At 48.4% G+C, this 24,892-nt stretch overlaps 1 protein-coding gene across 2 annotated transcripts in view; it reads right to left on the reverse strand.

The window, feature by feature from the left end:
* LOC147445466 (transcription factor GTE3, chloroplastic-like) overlaps positions 1 to 24,015 on the reverse strand; it is a 33,447-nt gene extending 9,432 nt beyond the window's left edge. For both annotated transcript variants that reach the window (XM_086524987.1, XM_086524986.1), the window contains exons 1-2: positions 22,589 to 24,015; positions 22,461 to 22,506 (exon numbers count right to left, since the gene is read on the reverse strand). In XM_086524987.1, the coding sequence (XP_086381113.1) occupies positions 22,461 to 22,506; positions 22,589 to 23,866 (1,324 nt within the window). In that variant the 5' untranslated portion in view covers positions 23,867 to 24,015. The remainder of the gene's footprint in view (positions 1 to 22,460; positions 22,507 to 22,588) is intronic.
* Between the last annotated feature and the right edge of the window lie 877 nt (positions 24,016 to 24,892).

The following is a 24,892-nucleotide window of genomic DNA, read 5'->3' on the forward strand; positions in this document are numbered from 1 at the left end:
GCTACTTGCCCTTTGAATCGGACGGGATTTCGCACGTGAAACCTCTCCGAATTCACCTGTACCTGCGGGGGATTAGCCGCTAGCTAATCCAGTACCTGTGCAAGAGGCTCTTGCGTCGGCAATCGCGCATGAACCCACATAATTGTATATGGTCAAATGAAAAGCCCACTAGAGGGGCATAACCATAAAGAATAGGGGAGAGAGAGAGCAGTGAGAGGTGTGCAGGTCATGACATCTTGCACCTCACTGTACATAGAGGGTAAGCCAGCACTCCATTGAAGCTCTCCCACCTGTGACAGCACTCAAAAACGAGCTCACAGCTGAAAATCACGTTTTTGCCTTCTCTTTAAGTAGTAAACTGGCCTCAGAGTGCCAAGTGTCACTCATTTGTGCATTTTCCTGCTTTAGACCCTCGGGTCTAAAAATATCTCACCTGCAGCCTCTGTTGACTCGGCCACAGAGTAACAAAATGATCCCCATGTCAAACTGCACATAATGACGCGAAGACATTTTGCCGTCCAAAAATAGCAGTCCCTAAAATTTAGGAGTTTCTGCCATTACATTCTTCTAGGTCATCTGACCCTCTTTGTACACTGCAGCCACACCCAGAACTGAAATGTAGCCTATGTAGCAAAGGGTTCCGCTTTGGCTGGCCAATGACCCCACTTTGGCTAACCATAGTCCTTGTCCAACCTTAGTGCTCTTTAGCCCTCAGGCCTGGACTCTCTCTGAACAGTTCCACACTGGCTATGCAATGCAGGGCAGTTAGATTTCCAGAGGGGTGTTTCCAAAAGGTAAAACAAACGAAATTCCCCAAAGAAAGAGAAATAAACAAAAATGGAATTGCCATTGGCTGGTGACAACTGGTGGGGGAGCGTGCTTATGGAAGAGTCGCCATGCCTCCCTTGAATTCTCGCTCAAAAACAACTGATATAAATCCTGCTCTAGTCGAGCTAGAAACGCACTCTTCTTCCATCGTACCAAACGCCGAGAAGCAATCTGTGACTGCCTATGAGTAATGACTCTTGGAACTACCTCCCGGCTCTAGTCTAGAGAGAGAGAGAGAGAGAGAGAGAGAGAGAGAGAGAGAGAGAGAGATGAAATGAAATGAAATGTTATATTAACGTCTTCAAAAGGCCAAAATGACCTATGAGACCAGAGCGTTACAATGTGGTGGATCTGATACAAAGTCAGAGTAGCAAAAATAAAATGACAAAAGGATGAGATATAATTACTATGAAATCCTAAGCTGATAGGTGTGAAATAAGCAACTAGCCGGGATAGCTAAACCACGAGTCACAAGATATCCAACATTGGTCGCTGGCGGATCTCATCAATCTCCTCCATGGTCAGTAGTCTGACCAGGCGTCGTGCATGTCGAGCCAAAGTGATCCGGATCCTCTGATGTAGGTTGTAGCCTCCGTCATTGCTGTGTAGTCTTCCCCATTCGCGGGTGTCTGGATCTACCCAATTCAGTTGCTCGGTCGATCAGTGTGCCTCTGGTGTGAGACAACAAGATCTGCTGTGGTAGTAGCTCCTCCGGGTGTCCAGTATCTGCTCTAAAGAAGTCTGTGATGTGTCTCTGGGACTGGCTGACCTCTCCTCTCAGCATGCTCTCTCTGTGTCTACGCAGCTCGAGCAGAAACAAACCCAAGCATCTCTGATCCTCGTACCTCATGACTTTGGAGAGCGGTCCAAAGCCCTCTCTGAACAAGCAGTGGAAGCGGCCTCGTATCTCGTAGTAGACGGGGCAGTGGCATGCGTAGTGTAACTCTGTCTCAGGCTCCATGTCACAGGGGGGCATGTCTTGGCCTCTGCTGGTACTCCGTTGTATCTCTCAGTCTCGATCCGCAGCTTGTGTGAAGATGTGCGTATCTGGCCAATAGCGCATCGTACCCCATGAGACAAGTGGGTGTCCATGTATCTGGGCCTCGTCACAAAACCGTCCGCTGTAAGCTGGAGAAGATGTTCTCTATACAAAGCCATCTTCATGCCCAGCTCCTGTGTTGGTTGTATCCATGTCCTCTTGGTGTCTAGCTGAATCAGGTCCTGGCGGATGATCCTGGTGATTTCGGGCTGTGTAAGAGTCATGGAGGGTGCATCCAATGAGTACTGGAAGGGGGGCAATCTGTCTATACTAAACCCATGCGCCTGGAACCAGGATGTCATCTCCCCATACCAACATGCCGTATCTCCCTGCATGGCTAACTATCGAGAGGACTCAAGTGCAAGGCATGCGTATCTGTCTCTGGGAAGTGCCCACATGCAGTGTATGAAGGAGACAGATCTAGTGAGCGCCTGAACTACTGGTGGGGGGGCAGCTAGCTCTGCTCAGATAATGGCACGTGGTACTGAGGCCTTGGCTCTAATGAGCCGCGAGATCATAGAGACCAGGGGCTTCTCCATGTCCCCCCATCCATCAGTGCGACCCGTCCTCCCGTGACGATCCAATGAAGGCCCCCATATCTCAGCTCCATAGAGCAATGCAGAGGCCACTAGCGTGTCAGAGAGCCAGAGCTTCGTCTGAGGCTCCTGAAACTGAACCTGTGAACACATCCTCTTCAGTCTACCCAATGTCGAATGGGCTCTGGTCAATCTAGTCTCTGCTGCTCTCCTTAATGAGAATGCTCGTCCACAAAAAACCACTCCGAGGTAAGTGTAAGCGTCTGTATACTCCACTTTCTCCTGGCCGTATGTGAATGCGGGCGCTGACCTCCTGATCCACTGTGGGGTGGTATTAAATATCATGACCTTGGTTTTTCCAAGGTTGACAGACAAACCACTTTCATGGGCAAACCTATGCAAAGCATCCAAGTGACGTTGCATCCCTTCCGGAGAGTCGGAGATCAACACAATATCATCAGCGTATAACAATAGCGGGATCCATGTCCCCGCCAACGGTGCATCTCTATCCCCATCTCTCTCAATGTAGTCAGAAACCTCATCCACATACATACCAAATAGAGTGGGAGAGAGCGGGCAGCCCTACTTCACCCCAATAGTAGAGTGAACCGCTATAGAAAGACCCTCTGAAGTGCGTACATGCCCTTCTACTGATCTGTACAATGCCATGATCCCTCAAATTAGCTATGAGAGAGAGAGAGAGAATCCACATGGTAGACACAGGGCGGCAAAGTTCCACTCCCAAATGTATTGGCCCCAAAACCCTGGCGCCCCTTTCGATATTTCTTTTATATTGATCTCGCGAAATGTACAACTACCAGGGAGCTCTTCCTTTGCTTCCACACACGCAAGAATGCTAGAGTGAGCAACTCCAGTGAAAAGATGTGCCCTCCAAAAGCATTGAAGGCCCAAAGTCCGGCACCCAAAGCTTGCGGAATGCTCGTTCTGTTTTTCCACGATATGCGGCTCTATTCCCGGATGTCTGTATATGCTGCCACGTCAGCACTTTTAGGGATTCTTGTCTTCGGCCGGTGGCGCCCATAGTTGGGTCCCTTTTGATGCTATGGGACCTTGCCACATCACTCACTTGTGACACACCCCCCTCATGAAAGAAGAGTAATCGTCCACGATTAGACCTACAATTTACAACCCTCAATCCAATTCTTTAGCAAACACTACCTCTATGCATACATGCCAATGCCCATCATTGCCAAACAACACATTCTCTAGCATGCATTACACAATAAAGTTCTACAATCATATTTTAATCCAATCATCTCATCCGCATCGGAGCTCTTGATATTCCGACGTAGCAATGTTAGCCATCACACCCAGCCACGCTGGTCTTGTCAAGGGGTGCCTCGATGCACTAAGATCACATACCCAAGCAATCTCATCCAATTTGGAACTAATGATTGACCATATTCATATGCTTCACAAAATGCTTTACACACAATTCACATGTGCAGACATATAACAAAAAGATATCTAAATTCAACTCAACGCTCCCCAACCCAAAGCTCCTCAGACTGATGTCTACGTTGTTTACATGCCATATACAACCAAACGCTCCCCAGATTGCACCTTGCGTCGTTCAAAGACAACTAAACGCTCCCCATACCCTAATTTGCTGCTAATTTTTCAATATTGTCGGAATCAAAATCCTTTTGTGTCAATGCGTAGGGCTCATCGAAAGGATCAACTTTGTCTTCCGCCTCAACTCCAAATTTTTGTCCATTAAAGAGATTTTTAGAGGCCTCTGCAACAAGGTAGGATCCGTACGTACATACAGATCTGTATGGTACGGTACGTCTGTACCGTACGGATTCGTACTGTACGTTTTTTTTTTTTTTTTTTTTTTTGGATGGGGGGGGGGGGGCGGGGGGGCGGAGTGCTGTGGATAATGTGTGGAATTAAACCCTATTGTGGCAGGAATTTTTGGTTTGCCCTTCTTTAGCCTTATCCCAACACCTAGTTTTGTAGACATTTCGACACAACTTGCATTTGTAGAGCACACACGAACGTCATTGCGGTGGTGAATATAGGAGGGCAAGCACGATCAGGAACTCGTATGAAAGCTTTGCCTTGGTTTACAAAATAGTGAACTAACATCCTTGGAGTGATACTTAAGAATTTTCTATCAAGTACATACCGTATTGTAGGTTTTTGGCATTTAAAAAAAAAACCTACGAATTTTATGTACCTAACAACTCTATCCATTCGGTACTACGTACAGGTCGTACCAAATACGTCCCGTACCTTACGTACCTTACCACCTTGCTCTACAACATTTGAAAACATTAAAAAGCATGTTTTTAGAGCTTTTCACGGTAAAAACGAACTCATGTTTCTTGATCTCCTCTTTCCGTTGTCGTCTCTTCTTCATCCAACTCCATAGCTTGTTATTGTAGGTTCATGTAGGATTGGTTTCCTTGTCAAAACAACAGACAACTGACGCTCTCATACCACTATAACAAGAGGGCACCACTTGTCGGTGATAAAAGTGCTCGTAGGAGCGCGACAACAAGTGCGACTAGAAGAGAGAGTGTCACCAGCGTGTGACTACTATCTATCCTTTTTGTTGATTTCTTTCTTATTATCTATTTACTTTCACTTTTTGGAAACACCCCTCGGGAAATCTAACTGCCCTGCATTGCATAGCTAGTGTGGAATTGTCCAGAGGGAGTCCAGGCCTGAGGGCAAGAGAGCACTAAGGTTGGACAAGGACTATGGTTAGCCAAGTGGGGTCATTGACTAGCCAAAGTGGAATCCTTTGCTACAGAGGCTACATTTCAGTTCTGGATGTGGCCGCAGTGTACAAAGAGGGTCGGATGACCTAGAAAGATACAATGGCAGCATCTCCTAAAATTTAGGGAACTGCTATTTTGGGACCTGAAAATGTGTTGGCGTCATTACCTCCGGAATGACAAAGTGAACATTTTCTTACTCTGCCGTGAAGTCAACTGGGCAACCGGTTGGGATATTTTTAGGCGGCAACCCCGAAACGGGAAAATGCTTGTAAAAGTGCCAAGTGGCACCTTCTGGTGCACTTGCCTTATGCAACAAGAAGTGGCGCTGAATTTGAAGAGGAGAGAGCCTCATTTTCAGATTTTGTCACAGGTTAAGAGCTATGGAGTGCTTGCTTTCCCTCTTATGCACAGTGCGGTGCCAGGAGTGATGCCCTGCACGCTACGCACTGCCCTCTCTCTCCCCTTTGGCAGTATGTTATGCCCCTCTAGTGGGCTCTTCATTTGACCAATGTACAGTTGTGTGGGTTCATGCGCGATTGCCGAGGCAAGAGCCTCTTGCACAGGTACTGGATTAGCTAGCGGCTAATCCCCCCGCAGGTACAGGTGAATTCGGAGAGGTTTCACGCCAGAAATCTCGTCCGATTCAAAGGGCAAGTAGCCCTACAGGTGCGGGAGCTCGAGGACTTGCTAGGGATGCGACCGGCACGCGAAACGGAGCCCGAAACAGTGAATTACAGCCTGCTGTGTATTTTTGCAGGTTTAGGGTTTTGGCCCTAAACGGACCCTAATACCCCCAGGAGGTTCGGGGACGCAAGGGGACCGTTGTACAGGCGATCTGGCGTATTTTCAGGGCTGAAAACAGAGAATTCAGCGTGCTGCAGATTCTCGCCAGGTTTTGCAAAGTGCCCGTATGCGTCGGGAAAGTCAGTCAATGCGTGGGAATACTGACCGTGAAGGGTTCTAGTACAGTTATGCTGCCGAAATCGGGCTGGAACAGTGGAAATTCAGCCGAGTTTGTGCGGGGCAGCTTGTAGGAACCACAGCGTTTATTCCCTCTTTTGAACAATAAAGAAATACCGAAAGGGGCGCCTAAGTTAGGGGCCAATCTGGTGTCTGTCTACTCATACAGGTGCAATCTAGCAGCCTGTATCCCTCTCCCCTTTGTTGTGTCTTGAAAATACAAGTAAAATAGACGACTAATAATGGGTGAAAGCTAAATCAAGGTTTAAAGTAAAGTCTACCGCCCTTTTTGGATCAAACAGGCCGGTTACATGGATCCAAAAAGGGCGGTAGACTTTACTTTAAACCTTGATTTAGCTTTCACCCATTATTAGTCGTCTATTTTACTTGTATTTTCAAGACACAACAAAGGGGAGAGGGATACAAGCTGCTAGATTGCACCTGTATGAGTAGACAGACACCAGATTGGCCCCTAACTTAGGCGCCCCTTTCGGTATTTCTTTATTGTTCAAAAGAGGGAATAAACGCTGTGGTTCCTACAAGCTGCCCCGCACAAACTCGGCTGAATTTCCACTGTTCCAGCCCGATTTCGGCAGCATAACTGTACTAGAACCCTTCACGGTCAGTATTCCCACGCATTGACTGACTTTCCCGACGCATACGGGCACTTTGCAAAACCTGGCGAGAATCTGCAGCACGCTGAATTCTCTGTTTTCAGCCCTGAAAATACGCCAGATCGCCTGTACAGCGGTCCCCTTGCGTCCCCGAACCTCCTGGGGGTATTAGGGTCCGTTTAGGGCCAAAACCCTAAACCTGCAAAAATACACAGCAGGCTGTAATTCACTGTTTCGGGCTCCGTTTCGCGTGCCGGTCGCATCCCTAGCAAGTCCTCGAGCTCCCGCACCTGTAGGGCTACTTGCCCTTTGAATCGGACGAGATTTCTGGCGTGAAACCTCTCCGAATTCACCTGTACCTGCGGGGGGATTAGCCGCTAGCTAATCCAGTACCTGTGCAAGAGGCTCTTGCCTCGGCAATCGCGCATGAACCCACACAATTGTACATTGGTCAAATGAAGAGCCCACTAGAGGGGCATAACATACTGCCAAAGGGGAGAGAGAGGGCAGTGCGTAGCGTGCAGGGCATCACTCCTGGCACCGCACTGTGCATAAGAGGGAAAGCAAGCACTCCATAGCTCTTAACCTGTGACAAAATCTGAAAATGAGGCTCTCTCCTCTTCAAATTCAGCGCCACTTCTTGTTGCATAAGGCAAGTGCACCAGAAGGTGCCACTTGGCACTTTTACAAGCATTTTCCCGTTTCGGGGTTGCCGCCTAAAAATATCCCAACCGGTTGCCCAGTTGACTTCACGGCAGAGTAAGAAAATGTTCACTTTGTCATTCCGGAGGTAATGACGCCAACACATTTTCAGGTCCCAAAATAGCAGTTCCCTAAATTTTAGGAGATGCTGCCATTGTATCTTTCTAGGTCATCCGACCCTCTTTGTACATTGCGGCCACATCCAGAACTGAAATGTAGCCTCTGTAGCAAAGGATTCCACTTTGGCTAGTCAATGACCCCACTTGGCTAACCATAGTCCTTGTCCAACCTTAGTGCTCTCTTGCCCTCAGGCCTGGACTCCCTCTGGACAGTTCCACACTAGCTATGCAATGCAGGGCAGTTAGATTTCCCGAGGGGTGTTTCCAAAAAGTGAAAGTAAATAGATAATAAGAAAGAAATCAACAAAAAGGATAGATAGTAGTCACACGCTGGTGACATACCCCCCTCTTGAAATCTCAAACGTCCTCGTTTGCATCTATGTCGTACAAGCTCCTAGTCAACATTGATGTATTCAACACCTGTCGACACATGTACGACACATACATGCTCATTGTCAACCCTGGTGTATTCAACACCTCGTCGACTCATGTATTGCCTGCGTGTGAACCCTGTCCCAATGACATAGTGGTAGCTTCGCACTCTGCCATTGCTTTGAGTCACTAACTTTCCAATGACAAAATGATAGCTGCACATTTTGCCACTGTCTTATCGTACACGTTGGATCCCGTAACACTTTCGAGCATACTCAAACCGACAGGAAAAACAGTCACTATACTGTTGTAAAAACATTGACCTTTCTTTATCTAGCACAGATAAATTTGATTCATCACAATCTGACACTTCACGTGCAAAAACCAAGTACGCAGAAAGATGCTTTTTCATTACAGAAGTAATAGCAGAAGCTGATACAGTAGGAATAGACTCCCCTTTAAGCTTTACATCCAGAATGTGAGTCTTTCCCCTGCTCTGTACAGTGATCTTTTTGTTGTAGGCATCCATGATTCCCTGTACACGAAATAACCAAGGAATACCTAACAACACATCACATCCGTCCAGTGGCATGATGTAAAATTCTTCAGCATCTACATAGGACTGGATATGTAGACGCAACTTTCCAATGATGGGTGTCACAGCCTCTGTATGGCCAGGACATGCCAAACCTGCCTCTGCTGTATACCCCATCTCTTCAGGTCTGATTCCCAACTTTGAAGCCAATTCTGGGGAAATAAAGTTGGCTTTGGCACCTGGATCAAAGAAGATAAGCACTGTTTGATCCCTAACCTTTCCCCATGCTCTGCAAAGCTCACTTGCATCTGAATTTGGCTTGTCGCCCACCATATCTGGCACTAGACCAGCCATGGGCTTCTTTCCTTTCTTGTCTTCCTTGTCTTCAGAATCAGCTGGCCTTTTCTTTGTAGGACAATTGTAAGCAATGTGGCCAGGCTGCTCACATATAAAGCATTTGTTCTCTGTCCTCAGGACCTTCTTTTGCTCTTCTGACTTGCGAGGAAAACGTCTTTTCCATTTCTTTGCTGGTCCTTTTTCTGATTCAGCCGTAGCTTTGTCTTTCCCTGCGTTGGCCGACTCCTGAGTCCCTTTAGGAGCCTCATTGGGAACGTGCTTCTTGGCTGAATTTTTCTTGCCTGATCCTGCCTTGACGCCAGTGTTAAATTCACAATCTTCTCCCTTGAGCAAACCATTGCCAGTGTTTGCTACCTCGATGAGCTGCGTCAAAGTAGTGACTTTGGTCTTTGTGCAGTATTTTCTCAATCCTTTGGGTAGGCCACAACAGTATTTTTCTATCTGTTCTGTCAATGGCACAAATCTATAGGAAGTTACTGGAAGTAGAGCTTTCCAAAACTTCCGATTGTAATCATCCAGATTTCTGCAAGTGGCAGCATTAAGCTGGTGCCATTCTGTCATGACATCTGCTTCGAAATCATCAGATAACCATGCTGCTGCAAAAATCTGCTTGAAGTAAATCCATGTGGACGGAGCTTGCCCTTGAAGCAATAAAGTTGTCCACCATTGTCCCGCATTCCCTGTCAAGAAAGTGGCTGCCTTGCGGACCTTTGAAGCCTCTGTAAAGTTTCCCCCTGCATAGGCCTTATCAAACTGCTGGAGGAATGAAAGAGCCTTCTTCCTGTCATCAAACCCTGTAAAGGTCGTGAATGACACACCTTTGCCACCTTCTTTGTATGGAGTTGGCCTCTCCAGCGGCGTTAAATTGTCATATGGAAGTGACTGAAACATGGGAACACTATTAGGGTTCATCTGTGTTCCTTGGCCGCTATTAACTTGACCTGGAAATGCCATATTTGGCTGCTGATTTGTAATTCCAGCCATACCAAAATTTGCTTGTGGCATCCCAAATTGTCCCTGAGTGCTTTGAAACCCTGGTTGCATACCCATGACACTGTACATGGGGTTAGGCATCATCGTTTGAGCACCCGCAAACACTGTTCCTGGCGTATAAAACTGATTTCCAGGTGCATGACCAGCCATGCTCTGAAATACCGATCCACCTCCAAAATAGCCAGGGTGTACTGAAGGTGGTGGGAAGACCTGTTGCATAGCCTGTAAGTTGCTTCCCTGCCCATTAGAACCAGCTATAGGCTGCTGAAAGGTGGCGGGCTGAATTGGTACAGATTGAAAAACTGGCATCTCAGCCACCTGTTCTTGCACCTTAGGCATACGTTGTGGAGACTGCATGTTCTCCGTCAAGTGTACAGGTGTTTCCATTGACTGTGCGGTATGAATCACCTGTGTTCGAGCCTTAACAGGCTTTTGAATATGATCCAGTGACCCAACTTGCTGAGACGGAACCGGAGGTTGCAGAAAGGCTAAAAACCTCGGATTCTGCATTACTTGTGTGAACATAGCCACAGCAGTAGCCAACTGGGTCCTGAATATATCATCATCAGTCTGTGGTGGTCTTGAGGACTCACCCACTTCATGTGTCTGTTGACCCTGTGAAGAGGAAACCTCTTCAGTCACATCATCTGGTCTGTCAGCCATAATTACAATTCCCTGTGTCTGGTCTATGATCCCCTATGTCTTCAAGCCCAAAACTGACCAAGGCTCACTTCTATGGAAAAAAGTGATTTAGTCCCGGCAACGGAACCATGTAACCGGCCTGTTTGATCCAAAAAGGGCGGTAGACTTTACTTTAAACCTTGATTTAGCTTTCACCCATTATTAGTCGTCTATTTTACTTGTATTTTCAAGACACAACAAAGGGGAGAGGGATACAGGCTGCTAGATTGCACCTGTATGAGTAGACAGACACCAGATTGGCCCCTAACTTAGGCGCCCCTTTCGGTATTTCTTTATTGTTCAAAAGAGGGAATAAACGCTGTGGTTCCTACAAGCTGCCCCGCACAAACTCGGCTGAATTTCCACTGTTCCAGCCCGATTTCGGCAGCATAACTGTACTAGAACCCTTCACGGTCAGTATTCCCACGCATTGACTGACTTTCCCGACGCATACGGGCACTTTGCAAAACCTGGCGAGAATCTGCAGCACGCTGAATTCTCTGTTTTCAGCCCTGAAAATACGCCAGATCGCCTGTACAGCGGTCCCCTTGCGTCCCCGAACCTCCTGGGGGTATTAGGGTCCGTTTAGGGCCAAAACCCTAAACCTGCAAAAATACACAGCAGGCTGTAATTCACTGTTTCGGGCTCCGTTTCGCGTGCCGGTCGCATCCCTAGCAAGTCCTCGAGCTCCCGCACCTGTAGGGCTACTTGCCCTTTGAATCGGACGAGATTTCTGGCGTGAAACCTCTCCGAATTCACCTGTACCTGCGGGGGGATTAGCCGCTAGCTAATCCAGTACCTGTGCAAGAGGCTCTTGCCTCGGCAATCGCGCATGAACCCACACAACTGTACATTGGTCAAATGAAGAGCCCACTAGAGGGGCATAACATACTGCCAAAGGGGAGAGAGAGGGCAGTGCGTAGCGTGCAGGGCATCACTCCTTGCACCGCACTGTGCATAAGAGGGAAAGCAAGCACTCCATAGCTCTTAACCTGTGACAAAATCTGAAAATGAGGCTCTCTCCTCTTCAAATTCAGCGCCACTTCTTGTTGCATAAGGCAAGTGCACCAGAAGGTGCCACTTGGCACTTTTACAAGCATTTTCCCGTTTCGGGGTTGCCACCTAAAAATATCCCAACCGGTTGCCCAGTTGACTTCACGGCAGAGTAAGAAAATGTTCACTTTGTCATTCCGGAGGTAATGACGCCAACACATTTTCAGGTCCCAAAATAGCAGTTCCCTAAATTTTAGGAGATGCTGCCATTGTATCTTTCTAGGTCATCCGACCCTCTTTGTACACTGCGGCCACATCCAGAACTGAAATGTAGCCTCTGTAGCAAAGGATTCCACTTTGGCTAGTCAATGACCCCACTTGGCTAACCATAGTCCTTGTCCAACCTTAGTGCTCTCTTGCCCTCAGGCCTGGACTCCCTCTGGACAGTTCCACACTAGCTATGCAATGCAGGGCAGTTAGATTTCCCGAGGGGTGTTTCCAAAAAGTGAAAGTAAATAGATAATAAGAAAGAAATCAACAAAAAGGATAGATAGTAGTCACACGCTGGTGACAGAGAGAGAGAGAGAGAGAGAGAGAGAGAGAGAGACACTCGTTTCAAGAAGGCTCAAGTTTTTGTGTGCAACCCCCTTCTTTATGTTTTAGGTTTTATTAAGGTTGACCTTTTCACATGACTAGGCGGCCGGCCAATTGAGCAATATAATGAATCTTTACGCACAATAAGGGGTCAAAAGGACTTTACCCCAACAACCTCCCACTTAAAGGCCTCTTGGGCAACCTTTAGTAGAAGTATGTGTAAGAGTATCACGTGACTCTCACTCGAGTAGTGCAAAGCTCATGCTGAGCCTTGCCTAGACTTTTTGTCACCAAGTCTGAGAGATTATCATGTGTCTTGATCTTAGTCAAAGTGACTAGACCATCCTCAATTACTTTAGTGAAATGATCTCGCATATCAATATGCTTTGTGAGAGCATGAAACCTGGCATTCTTAGCGAGATGTATAGTGACTCTGGCTATCACAATGTATAATAGACATCTGATACTGCAATCTTAAATCAGTGGCAAGTCTCTGTGGTGGATAGTGCAACTATCTTTTGCAATCTAGAACACCATGAAACTGACCAGCCAAAGTAAATACATACCCGCTAGTAGACTTACGAGTATCAATATCACCTGCCAGCCCTTTCCAAAGCACAGACATCTACTCAATGAACCCTTCACATAGCAAAAAGTACATTTGACCGCTTCCTAATGTGGCTTGCCAGACTCTGCCATGTATATACTCACAACTCCTACTACATAAGCAATATCTGGACGAGTAGCAACTAAAACCGTTCTATGGACTCATAAAGCGGTGATTCAATCAGTAAAATACCTGGACTTAATCACACACACACTCACTTAAAGCTCACTTTCTCACTCAACACCACATTGGCCACGAAGTCCGGCACCCCTTGCGGTATTTCTTTATCATTTAAGAGTGGAGAAATTACAAAGATTGAGTGTTTCAGAGTACAGGACCTGTTCATAACAGATTTTCACCTGTTCTGGAAAATCTCGGTAACATAATGGCACTATACTTGCCCACAACAAAATCTCAAGTAGGGAAACACTTTCTCTGATCAAAATTCAAATCCCTTCCATTTGAGCCCAAAACAATAAATCTCAGCCCGCTGTAAACTCTGGTTTTGACCTGTTTTCAATTCTAATCAATCCCTGTCCTGTTCCCTATACCTTGGGCTAAGTTCCCATCAATTTTTGCACTATTCTGAGCACGAAACAATCCAAAAACAGCTGACTCAGAGCTGAATTTTAGTACCTGTACAGAGAGGTTATCACCCTCTCTTGTTCCTTCTTTGGAATAGCACTTAGCTACTCTTGTTCCTGTGCAAAGAGGCTCTTGCCTCAGCGTTTTAGCATCAAACCCACACAGCTGTACATAAAGTCAGATGATCAACCCTCTAGTGGGGCATTACCACTGCTCATAAGAGATAGGAGTCGGGAGGGAGCAAGCTCAACCACATGTGCATGAGAGACAAGGAGAGGGCAGCACGCAATAGCTCTTAACTTGCTACAATCCACCCGCCTCGCTAAGAGCCCAGTGCTAGATTTCAATGCCCCCTCTCTCTCTCAAGCTGGGAAGTTGCCAAAAATGTGGGCACTCATGCATGGTTTTCACGCTTTGTACCCACCGGTCTAAAAATATCTCAACCGGTTTCTCAGTTGACTTAGCTGCAAAGTAATAAAATGTCCCTCTTGTCATTTGGGAGCTAGTGATGCGAACACATTTCAAGGTCCAAAAATAGTAACTCCCTAAATTTTAGGGATCACTTCCATTGCATTCCCTCGGGTCTTCTGACCATCTTTCAACAATTGACCGCATATAAAAATGCAATGAGGCTCAGACTAAAGTGACTTTCAATAAGTGACCACTCACAGGAGTGTGTCTTCATGTCCGATCAGGCACATTGTTCGGCATATTCTCCAATGACCAAGCACACGGTCTTGATCCACTGTCAATCTATTTTTCAGTGCCAGTTCTAAGGCTCAAACAACCATTAGTCCAATGTCCCAATGACCGTCTTCTCCGGCCATGCAATGGTCCAAGCTTAATCCAAGAAAATTGGAGGAAAACAACAGCAGCAAAAGAAGAAGAAAAAGATATATCTATATATATAAATATAGAAAGCAACTGCAAAAATATCACCACCTGGTGACATACCCTCCCTCTTGAAAGAAGCAACCGACCTCGATTGCAAGCCACACATGCTAACGGATGACACCAGACGATGACAAGATTCCCCAAGTTATTTGTGTCATCGCATGTATCTCTTGCTAACGGATGACACGCGCAATGATAGGAAGTCCCCACTATCGTTCGTGCCATCGGAAGTTCAAGTCTCACATAAATGTAGTCAAACTTCTTATTGGAATCATCAGCAACATTTCGCAGCGAATCGGTCCTCCAGTCTCCTGCTCAAACCAACTCGGCACAACTCTGTAAAGATCCATCTGGTCGAAGGTTGCCAAGGGCCTCCTGACTGAGGCACCCTGGCACGAAGCCTCTACAACAAGAACTCCTTCCAGGGCTCCTCACCTGGAAGAAGTCCTCTGACGACGAACTTCCCAAGAAGGGCTCTGCTCTGCTATGCTGGATCAATGATCCCAAGCCCTCCCTGAGAACAAGGAAGTGTGATGACCGACCAAGCCACCTTGGCTCCGGCAATCTGAGTGTCACGACCTGACCAAAGGTAGTTCCTGATCAGCCTCTCTACCTGGCTGATACAAGAACTCGAGAAAATCCAGCAAGAAGTGATGTACCACATAGTCGCCAACAACACCTGGTTGGCAACTACTACTCTACCAACCAGCGAAAGTCGTGCTGAGCTCCAATGTAACAGCTTTCTCCTGATGGACAGGAGGAGAGGAGCAATCTGCTGCTCGGGGGACAAATCCAAACCAACCTGACAACCCAAGTACCGAACTGCAGTCCCTGGAGGAATCCACCTGAAACCCTCTCCTGGCATCCAATCTGGCACAGGAGCACTGCCAACCGAGAAAGCCACTGTCTTTCTCCAGTTGATCAGTGCGCCCGATGCACAGCAGAAGGTCGCCAAAGCCTGCTCACATCTGTGTAGATTGGCCTCCTGGCCCTCTAAGTACAAGGCTGAGTCATCGGCAAACTCAGCATCCAGAAGCTCATCTCCCCATATAGGGAGTGCGAGGCCCCTCAGACCAACCTGCTGTGACACCAAAAATCTGCTCATCGCCTCCGCATAGAACAGAAAGAGAAAGGGGGCAAGAGGACAACCCTGTCTGACCGAGCGTGTGAGCATGAAGCGCTCCCCTCTACCTCCTGCCAAAAGCACCCGACTGTGAGCCTGTCTGTACAAAGCTGACACCCCTCTGATCCAAGCATTTGAGAAGCCTATCCTGCGTAGAGTGCCCTCTAGAAAGTCCCAGTCAACTCTGTCGTATGCCTTCTCAAAATCGAGAAGAAGAATCACAAGGTCCTCCCCACGGAGCCGTGCCAGGGCAGAAGCCTCCCAGAAAGTGAAGATGTTGTCAAGGATACTACGTTCCTTGACAAAACCTGTCTGAGTCCCATGTATAAGGCTCTCCAAAAGTGGTTGAATCCTCAAACTCAGAGCCTTCGCAAGAATTTTGTAGGCTGAGTTGAGGATGGTGATGGGGCGCCACAGTCGAATCTCATCCAATACACCACCCTCCTTTGGAATGAGGTAAATCAGGCCCTCACTCATGCTATCAGGCATCACTCCTGTGTGCAAAATGTATTGAAAGGCACTACAAAGATTTGGGCCAAGCAGGTCCCAATACTCCAAGAAAAAGCTGGGAGTCAGCCCATCCTCACCTGGACAGCTACCACGAGGAAGGGCCCTAAGAGCCGTGTGCAGCTCCTCAAGCTGAAGTGGCATCTCTAGCCTCTGGCGCATCTCCTCTGTCACAAGACAAGGCATCTGTGCCCAGACCTGCTCCTTGCATGCATCCTGCCGCTCTGAATGGGGCTCAGCCGACAGTAACTCACGGTAAAAGTCAGTAGCAACTGCACCCATATCCTCGGGCTCACAAGCAACTTACCCATCGGGTCTCCTCAACTGATTGACCTTGGCATGCGAGTGCCGAGGTCCCACTGTCTCAAAAAAAGCACCTGTCACTCTGTCACCCACCTAAGTCCACTGAGATGCCTGTCGGTGAAAGGCAAACTCATGACGCCTCTCCTCTGTGCTAGCAAGCTCCTGTTGAGCCTGCTGTAACTGCTCCTCCAACCATGGACTGTCTGGATGCTGCTCCTACATCCTCTGTAGTGAAGCAATGCCTCATCTGAGACGCTGCTCCTCCTCTCTCGCTGCAGCCCGTCGAGCCAGAGGCTCCTGGAGAAAAAAGTGGCTAAGCTGAGCTAGGCCTAAGGCCACTCTGTCTGCTGGTAGAGCCTGGCTGTCCATGCCCTCTGTCCAAAGAGCCTCTACCCTCTCTCTGAGTGCTGAGTCCAACAAGACCCGCTCTGGGATGCGAAGCATAGTGCTCCCACTCCGCTGCCTGTCTGCCACTGTGAGGATCACTGGTGCATGGTCCGAAAAGGATGTCCCTGCCAAAATGCCCACTGATCCCCCCAAGTCACTGAAGTGGTCACTAGTGTAGAAGCGATCTATCTGCGATAGATTCACTCCACCCACTCTGCGGTCCGACCTAGAGAAGGCAAGACTCTCTGGAGGCCTCACAAAGCCAGAGTGCTGCCATGTATCCGAGACCCTCAAAGTCATACACAACCTCTCACAAGCTGCTAACTGGACTCCATGCACAGTAGCGTAGCTGCCTCCAATCCTGTCAGAAGGGTCCTCCAACATGTTGAAGTCCCCCCCTACACACCAATCGTCAGCCTGTGGCAAAGACTCAACAATCTGTGACCAAAACTCTGCACGAGCACTCGCCACATTGGGCGCATAGATGTTCAGGAAGCCCACAAGGCCACCCTGAACCTGCATAGTAATCCACTGAGCCCTGTCTGGCACAATAATCCCTCTGCCCACAATGGCCTGCTGCAATGAGTCCGCAATAGTCATACATACCCCACCCTGGATGCCTCCAAGTCCAAAAGCAGCTGACCGAGAGGTATCATATCATCCACACAAAATCTGACCACATCGCCGATTGCGGCTCTCAGACAGATGGTGCTCCTGTAGCATAAGGAGATCAATCTCTCCTCCCACAAGGCAACGCTGAAGCTCCTGTCGCAACCGGCCCCGCTGTCGCTGAAACTGGGGCCCACCTAGTCCCTGCACATTCCACGAGACGATCCTCATGGGGAGCGAGAGAGAACAGATGCTGCTGCAGCAGCAAGACGGGCTATCTTCGAGGCTGGCTTGGATGGGGAGTAATCCGCATCCGAGCGTCCTCTAGATAGGCGAGACTGTAGTGAGTGCCTAGTCCAATCCCAAGCAGAGCGAGCCGTACGTGAAGCAACCTCCTCTGTCCAGGAGTCCTCATGAATGTACACATAGCAGGGCAAACACTGCGTATCAGCAAAAAAGTACACCACAATGTGCTTACATCCTGCTGAGTCTGGGGGTGTCACCGCAAACTTGGCCAGTGGCCACAACGTCTGCAGTAGATCTGTAACTCCAAGTTCTCCCATGTGGTGAGAGAACTCGAGAACCTGTGTATGCAACCATCCCACCACTGAGTCGAGGGACCACTCTGTCTCGGGCCTACCACAGAGGGGGAAGGAGAAACCAACTACTGAGTCCAAGGCCTCTGTCCCCCTAGCGGCGAGGAACAAAGCATGGACCCTGAAGCAAGCTGCCTCGTGGTCTGCGGCGGAGTCGCCGAGAAAGCGAGTGAACCCGTAGTCAAAGAAATCCCAGCGGCGTCGGAGGTCAATGCTCGTCAGACCACGAGGGATAGCTGCAAGGGAAGATGTCTGAATCTGCAGAGGGGGCCGCAAGAAGGGCTGACCCTCTCTCGCTAGGCGACTCGTAGCAAAGGCGCTGCCAAGAGATCTCCTAGCCGCCGGCGAGGGACCAGTCTCCCGAGTCAACTGTGGAACTGGAGCAGGAGGGGGGGGAGAAGGAGCTGGAGGGGGCCTTAGGGAGGAAAAGCGGGGAGGGGCGAAAGAGGAAGAAGGGCGAGGTGGTGAGTGGACGGGAGCAGAGGGCGGGGGGGGGGGGATGAGGAGGAGGAGGGGAACTCTGAAGGGGGGGCGATTGGCGAGGGTGAAGCGGAGGTGGAGGCTTGTGCAGGGGGCTCCTCCTGCTCAAGAGGACCAAAGCGGTTCCTCGTGGGAACCCACTGCTGCTGAGTAGGCACCTGAGGGCCACTCTAAGTGTCAGGCTGTCGCTGTGGCCCCTGGCGTCGACGGCCCCGGGCCTGCTGCCACCACTCCTCCGCTGGAGCCCAAGGCTCGGAGGGTGACTCTGAATCTGTGCGCTGTGCCGCTTGGTGTGGCTGCGGCCCAGCCTTGGTAGGCTGAGGCTGACGCTGAGGTGCAGGTCGTGGCCTCCTCCGTGGGCAGGCCTTCGCTAGGTGGCCCATCTGTCTGCAAATGAAGCACTTGTTCGGAAGACCCGAGTACTCCACACTGTCTAAACCAACCCCCACTCACCCGAGGCAAAAGGATGACCTTCGGGAGCGTGTGGGTATCTCTAACCAAAACTCGAACTGAGGGGATGCCAGCCGCCTTGGCAGCTACTGATGCTGCCGTACGAGGTGACTCCAGGACAGTCCCGATGGCGGAGCCAATCCTGGCGAGAAGTGGTAGGTACTCCCTCCGTAAACCTGGAAAGCAGACTGAGATGGGGATGTCTGCCTCCTCTACTAGCACATCCGAAGACGGGTCAAAACCATGACGCCACTGTTGAAAGTGTGCGCGTGATGCTCGGATGGCCAGTGGACTCATAGCTATGACCTTGGAAGCCATCTCGAAGGTCTCGAACTCAATCTGGTAGTACCCCCGTCCGAGAATCTGGATATCCAAGATCTTGCCCACCTCTGCGAGAAGGCGGGCCTGGAGAAGGTCACGCAGCTCTCCTCTGATGGGTCGGGTGCCGAGAATCTTGCAAATGACCGAGGTCGCCTGCAGACGCTCTACCTTTGCGGCTAGGCTCGCTTGCTCTGTCGAGTGTCTGCTGCTCTGAAGGAGAAGGGCGGGCATGAAGGCCAACGCTTGAAAGCTCGGCAAGGAGAAACCAAATGAGAATCCACTGCCAAGCAATTTAACATGGTTGGACCTCTTACTAGAGTACTATCACAAAATGATGACGTGACATGACCACCCATGGACAGAGCAGGCTGACGTGGCAGCAGGCTGTACGGATAGGCTCGACCTTCGAGCTGACTACTAATGTGACAGAGTGTATGGAATCCTAGAATTTGCGTTGCTTGATGGCGTAGCATACTGTACGGATTTCCGCAGATTGCGCTAACTGCTTTTGGTAGTTTTTGGGACCAGTTGCTTTTGAGTTTTAAAGTTTTTGGGGCTCTGCTTTTGGGGCATCCCTTGTAAGAATAAATAAGCCCCAGGGCTCTCACTGTTCAGAGCATCTGGACACAAAGTCTAAGAGCAGAGGACCCCTCGCGTGTTGTACTTTGCTCAAGCATTAATATAAAAATAAATACCAAAAAGGGCGCCAGCTTTCCTGTCGACTCAAATTCTTAAAGTTGTAAAGTATTTTAAGTGATTCTCTCGTGTATCGTGCCGAATTCTTGGCTTGGGGTGCCCAAGCTTGTGACAAGTACATGGAGTTCTAATCATGACTAATGTGGATACAACAAAATTGCGACATATGTCACTTAGGGAAGAGAAGGGGAAGGTGGCTTGGGAGATTTTGGAGTCCGAAACTCCTTGATAATGGCCTTGCCGCCTCAGTTGATGGCCCATTTGCTGGCTGCTCATGCTTCTCGAACCTTTTGGAGTTCTTGTTTCGTGACTTTGAGTTGGGTGGGGTTCATAGCCTCGCTTATCCATATTTTGGTGCCTTTCAGAATTCGTGCTTGTTGTAGAAGTGCTATGCGCGCCTCTTTAGTCTTGAAGACCAAGATGCCTTGATTGGTGCGGTTGTCGTGGTGAACCTTCTCAATTTGAGCTTCAGTAGTGTTGATGTGTAGTTGTCGTTCTCTCCCCACCAAGTAGAGGACAAGCCGCCAAATTGAACAGATAGTGCTAGTCCTTGTCGGCGACGTTCTTGCAAGCACTCTTCTACTTTGGAGAAGACCGTGACAGTTGCTCCTTGGACTTGGGTGGCAAGATTGGCCATGCTTGCGGTGAGGGTGTGCTCAACCTCCTTTGCTTTGGCCAGAAGGTGCTTGCTATCATCTTGCTTTGAGACTCCAAGGAGGAGAGGCGTGTTTCAAGGGCTTCAAGACGTGCCTTGAGCTTTGCATTCTTGTCCTTGAGCTCTCGAATTTGGGAGTGGAGACAGTCCATTGGATCTAGCCGAAGGTGGGTAAGAAAAGACGTGTCCGCTTGATCGGGAAGAGAAAGCCTCCACGTTGCATCGCCGCTTGTAAAGGTTCTCTTTTCCTCGAGGCTCTTCTTTCCCAGTGGGAATAAGCTCCTGCATTTAGGGTTGATGACTGTTGATTGTAATGTTATTTACTATGACTGGGTGAGCCAGGTGGGCAAGGGCCGAGATGCAGAAAAGCCACCTAGAATGCGTGTCGAGCTGAGCAGCGCCGAGGTTGGCCCAATAACGCCGAAGGTGGCCTGGGAGACAACGCCGTGTATGGCTTGGAAGGAGGGCAGGGGCGGAGCTGTGGGTGCTGAAGGCACTCCCATAGGGCTGCCCCTCGCCCCAGGGAGGCCGACGACATAGAGGAAGAGCTAGAGCTTTGTTTCAGCTGTGGCTAGGGTTTCCGAGAGAGAGAGAGAGAGAAATGAAATGAAATGAAATGTTATATTAACGTCTTCAAAAGGCCATAATGACCTATGAGACCCGAAAGTTACAAAGTGGTGGATCTGATACAAAGTCAGAGTAACAAAATAATTTAACAACAATACAAAACAAAGATATATACTATGGGGTCCTAAGTTGGTTGATGTGAGTCAAGCAAAAACTAAGCAAAAAAATGGGCGGCTTGTTGGGATAGCTGAATCACAAGAGATCTAGCATCGGTCGTTGGCGAATCTCATCAATTTCCTCCATGGTTAGTAGTCTAACCGGGCGTCGTGCATGCTTGGCCAGCGTGCTCCGAATTTTCTGTCGTAGCCTCCGTCGATGCTGTGTAGTTCTTCGCAGTCGCGGGCGCCTGGATTTCCCTAGTTCAATCGCTTGGTCAACCAGTGTGCCTCTGGTGTGAGACGAGGGGGAGCTCTGCTGTGGGGGTGGCTCTTGCGGCTGTCCCGTGTCTGCTCTGAAGAAGTCTGTGATCCGTCTTTGAGACTGGCTAGCCTCACCATTCATCAGGCTATCTCTGTGTCTGCGCAGCTCGAGCAAGAACAAACCCAGACATCTCTGATCTTCGTATCCCATGACACTTGAGAGTGGTCCAAAACCCTCTCTGAACAAGCAATGGAAGCGGCCTCGTATCTCGTAGTAGACGGGGCAGCGGCATGTATAGTGTAGCTCTGTCTCGGGTTCCATGTTACACAAGGGGCATGTCCTATCCTCTGCTGGTACTCCGCTGTATCTCCCAGTCTCAATCCGCAACTGGTGAGAAGATGTGCGTAACTGGCCAATAGCACATCGTATCCCATGAGACAAGTGGGTATCCAGAGACAAGTGGGTATCCATGTATCTAGGTCTTGCCACAAAACCATCTTCCGTAAGCTGGAGGAGGTGGTCTCTGTAGAAAGCCATCTTCGTGCCTAATTCCTGTGCTGGTTGTATCCATGTCCTCCTGGTGTCTAGCTGGGTGAGGTCTTGGCGGATGAGCTTGGTGATCTCTGACTGTGTAAGGGTGAGAGATGGTGCATCCAATGAGTAATGGAATGGTGGCAACCTGTCTATGCTGAACCCATGTGCCTGAAACCATGATGTCATCTCCCCATACCAGCATGTTGTATCTCCTTGTATGGCTAACTGTCGAGAGGATTCAAGTGCTATGCGAGCATATCTAGAGAGAGAGAGAGAGAGAGTCACTCTGGCGTTTCATTACATCAATAAACTGAAGGGATGGAAACTTCCCTGTTATATGAAACGGCCGCATTTATCTGGTATTGGTATTTCAAAAACCATACCAAGCAATCCAATAACGATAGGTCTTGTCAAACATAACTGTTTTCCACTCTTTCCTTGCCACTAACAACATGTAATTTACTGTGCATTAAGGTTTTTAAACAGCTTGTGCTTAACAGAGAATCACAAAGAAGAAAAATAGAAGCTTTTTGTTTGTACTTCAACATAGTCAGTTACAGAGCGTGGCAAACTGTCAGTTCTGCAAAAAATGAAACAGAAATACAAAAAATCTCTAAACAAAGACATTTCATCCACATTGCAGCAAAAGTTACCTGGTCTTTTTAAGCCATCTTCAACTCCAACATTGTCAATTGATGGCTGTACCACATGACATTCGATTATATACACAATGAACAAAAGCAACATATTACAATGGTCTACAAGTTAAGTTAAAGCAAACCTGATCCTGCTCTCCAACAGCACTCTTACTTGTCTCCATACTTTTAAGGCCATTTTTGACACAAGCATCAAGCTCCCAGAGCGTTTCATTATCAAAAGAATCTATGTCTACCTCAATCTCATCGTCCTTTTGACTTAAATCTGGGTTTCTCTCCTTCATTAACCGAATGATTTCATCCTGCATTAAGGCAGGAAGAAGTTGCAAGTTTTCAACCAGATTCTTTTTCTCCTCATAGCTCATCTCTCGCTCTGGCTTTTTGTCACCACTCATACCAATAGTAGGCTTCGGCTTTGCTGGAGCTTTAGGTTTGGCAGATCCCTTAGACTTTGATGCAGTTTTCGGCTTTTTATTCTTGGCTGCTGCAGCAGTATCTGCATTGGCTGGCCTCTGCATCTGAAGATTTTGTGCTCCAAACTCTACCTGTTGAGCTTCCTGTAGGTCCCTAGGAGCCTCAGATGGTGCATTTAACTGCCTGGCCCTCTCCTGCTTTTCCATCTTACTGCTAATAACATTCCAACTTTTTTCAAATAGATTGCGAAGCCCCTTGGCCATTTGATGCACGTCATTACCAGGTGGATTGTAAGTCATTGCATTATCAAATGTCAGACGCACATCACTCGCAAACTGTTCAAGGGACCCGTATCCCCGTTTTTCCAGTCTAGCTTTGATTGTCCCAAGATCCATAGGCTTTTTGATAAAGTAATGATAATCTGCGAGACCAAGCTTCTCTGCATCAACAGGTTCATTAAAAATCCAACCATCTTTATGGCCCATAAGCTTTTTAAGTATAGCCTTGCATTGGGCAAGAAGGTCAGGTTTCTTCTTGCCAGATTTGCTCCTCCGTTCGATGCCATTTGCGGCATGCCTGGCTCGAAAATCTGCTACAAATCTAGGACTTGATGTCACCTCCTTTCCGGCAGTACTTCTAGCATCATTCCCAGAGAATTGTGCATCACTCAATGCAGGATATACACCAGTTGAATGAGAATGCTGCCTCTTTAACTGCAACTCCCTTGCCTCTATTTTAGAATACAGCCCCTGTACTATGCCCAATTCCTCTCTTAGCCTTTTGCGCAGCTCCCTGCGCGACTCCCTTCTCATCTCTGCTGCAGGAATCGTCATGCCCAATGCTTGAGAGAGTGAACCCTGTCTAGAACCCTGCTGCAATCTCCATTTCTCCTTCCAAGCTTGCACATTCAGGCTCATTGATTTGCGATTTAAACTCGAGGAGTCATCAGAAGCAGCCTCGTAAGTGGGGCCAGAGTAGGCAGCATTCATGGATATGAAATATCTCCTGAGGATCAGTAATTAACCTGTGTTTTGACAAGATTCAAGGGAACCAGAATGCAAACGCATTGGAGTGCCCATAGGAGACTGAATGCGCATGCTTTTAGCATGCGCTATCCAGAGCTGACGAGATTAAAACCCTGTCTGCAAGACGCAAGAAAACCCACAAACACAAGGACTGCAGAAAGACTCCTGCCGTGCGAATGTACAATTACACTTTTTCCTGCTAATCTCTGCAAGAGAGGAGGGGAAATTTTGGAATTTGAACCAGAAGTCGAGCAAGAAGCCAGGCGAAAGCATAGATTGGCTATGGCGATACCGAATTTCAACGATAACCGAGCATTCGAGGTTAAGAAGCAGAGCCCGAAATAGCGCCCACCTGAGAGGCAGGTTCCTCCAGCTAAAAGAAGAAGGCCAGCTTTCAATTTTACAGGCTTCTTCTCGCTCCAGATCGAGAAACGCAAATAATGTCCGTCCCTCTTGAAGCTTTTAAGCCTATCACCTTTTGAAACAAGTCTCCATGCCGTTGGATCTTAACTGTCTATCGCTCGCCACGTGGATGCCACAAAAATTGTGAGGCGTACACATAGGCTGGGTTCAGACGAGAAGGCAGAATCGGATTGGGTGCAAAGAAGACTCAGGAGTCAGCAGCTTCCGGACCCACCTTCCATCTTCCGTGCCTTCGCTTCGAGAGTTGATTGGCTGGAGCAGCAGGACCCTTTCCTCACGCCAATGGAATTGATCCTCATGTCATCGTCTGCCCCATTGTGTGAACATGGTAGAGTAGTGGTAGAGCAGAGAAAGAGCAGTTTCCGTCGCCGTCGTCTGAACCCGGCCATATTGTATACACAACAAGTACGTAACCCGTCCTATGGACGGGAAGAGAAAATATATGTGGAAGAGAGCACAATCTCTTTGCTATTGATGTAACATTTGGTTTGGATTGTGCTCCTTGAGTAGGTACGTTGAGATTGATTTCCCAACTCATTAATACCTACTCAAGGAGCGGCATACATC

The sequence above is a fragment of the Adiantum capillus-veneris genome, chromosome 12 (assembly GCF_014529385.1).
Source record: "Adiantum capillus-veneris isolate H3 chromosome 12, ASM1452938v2, whole genome shotgun sequence".
In the NCBI taxonomy this organism is placed as follows: Eukaryota; Viridiplantae; Streptophyta; class Polypodiopsida; order Polypodiales; family Pteridaceae; genus Adiantum; species Adiantum capillus-veneris.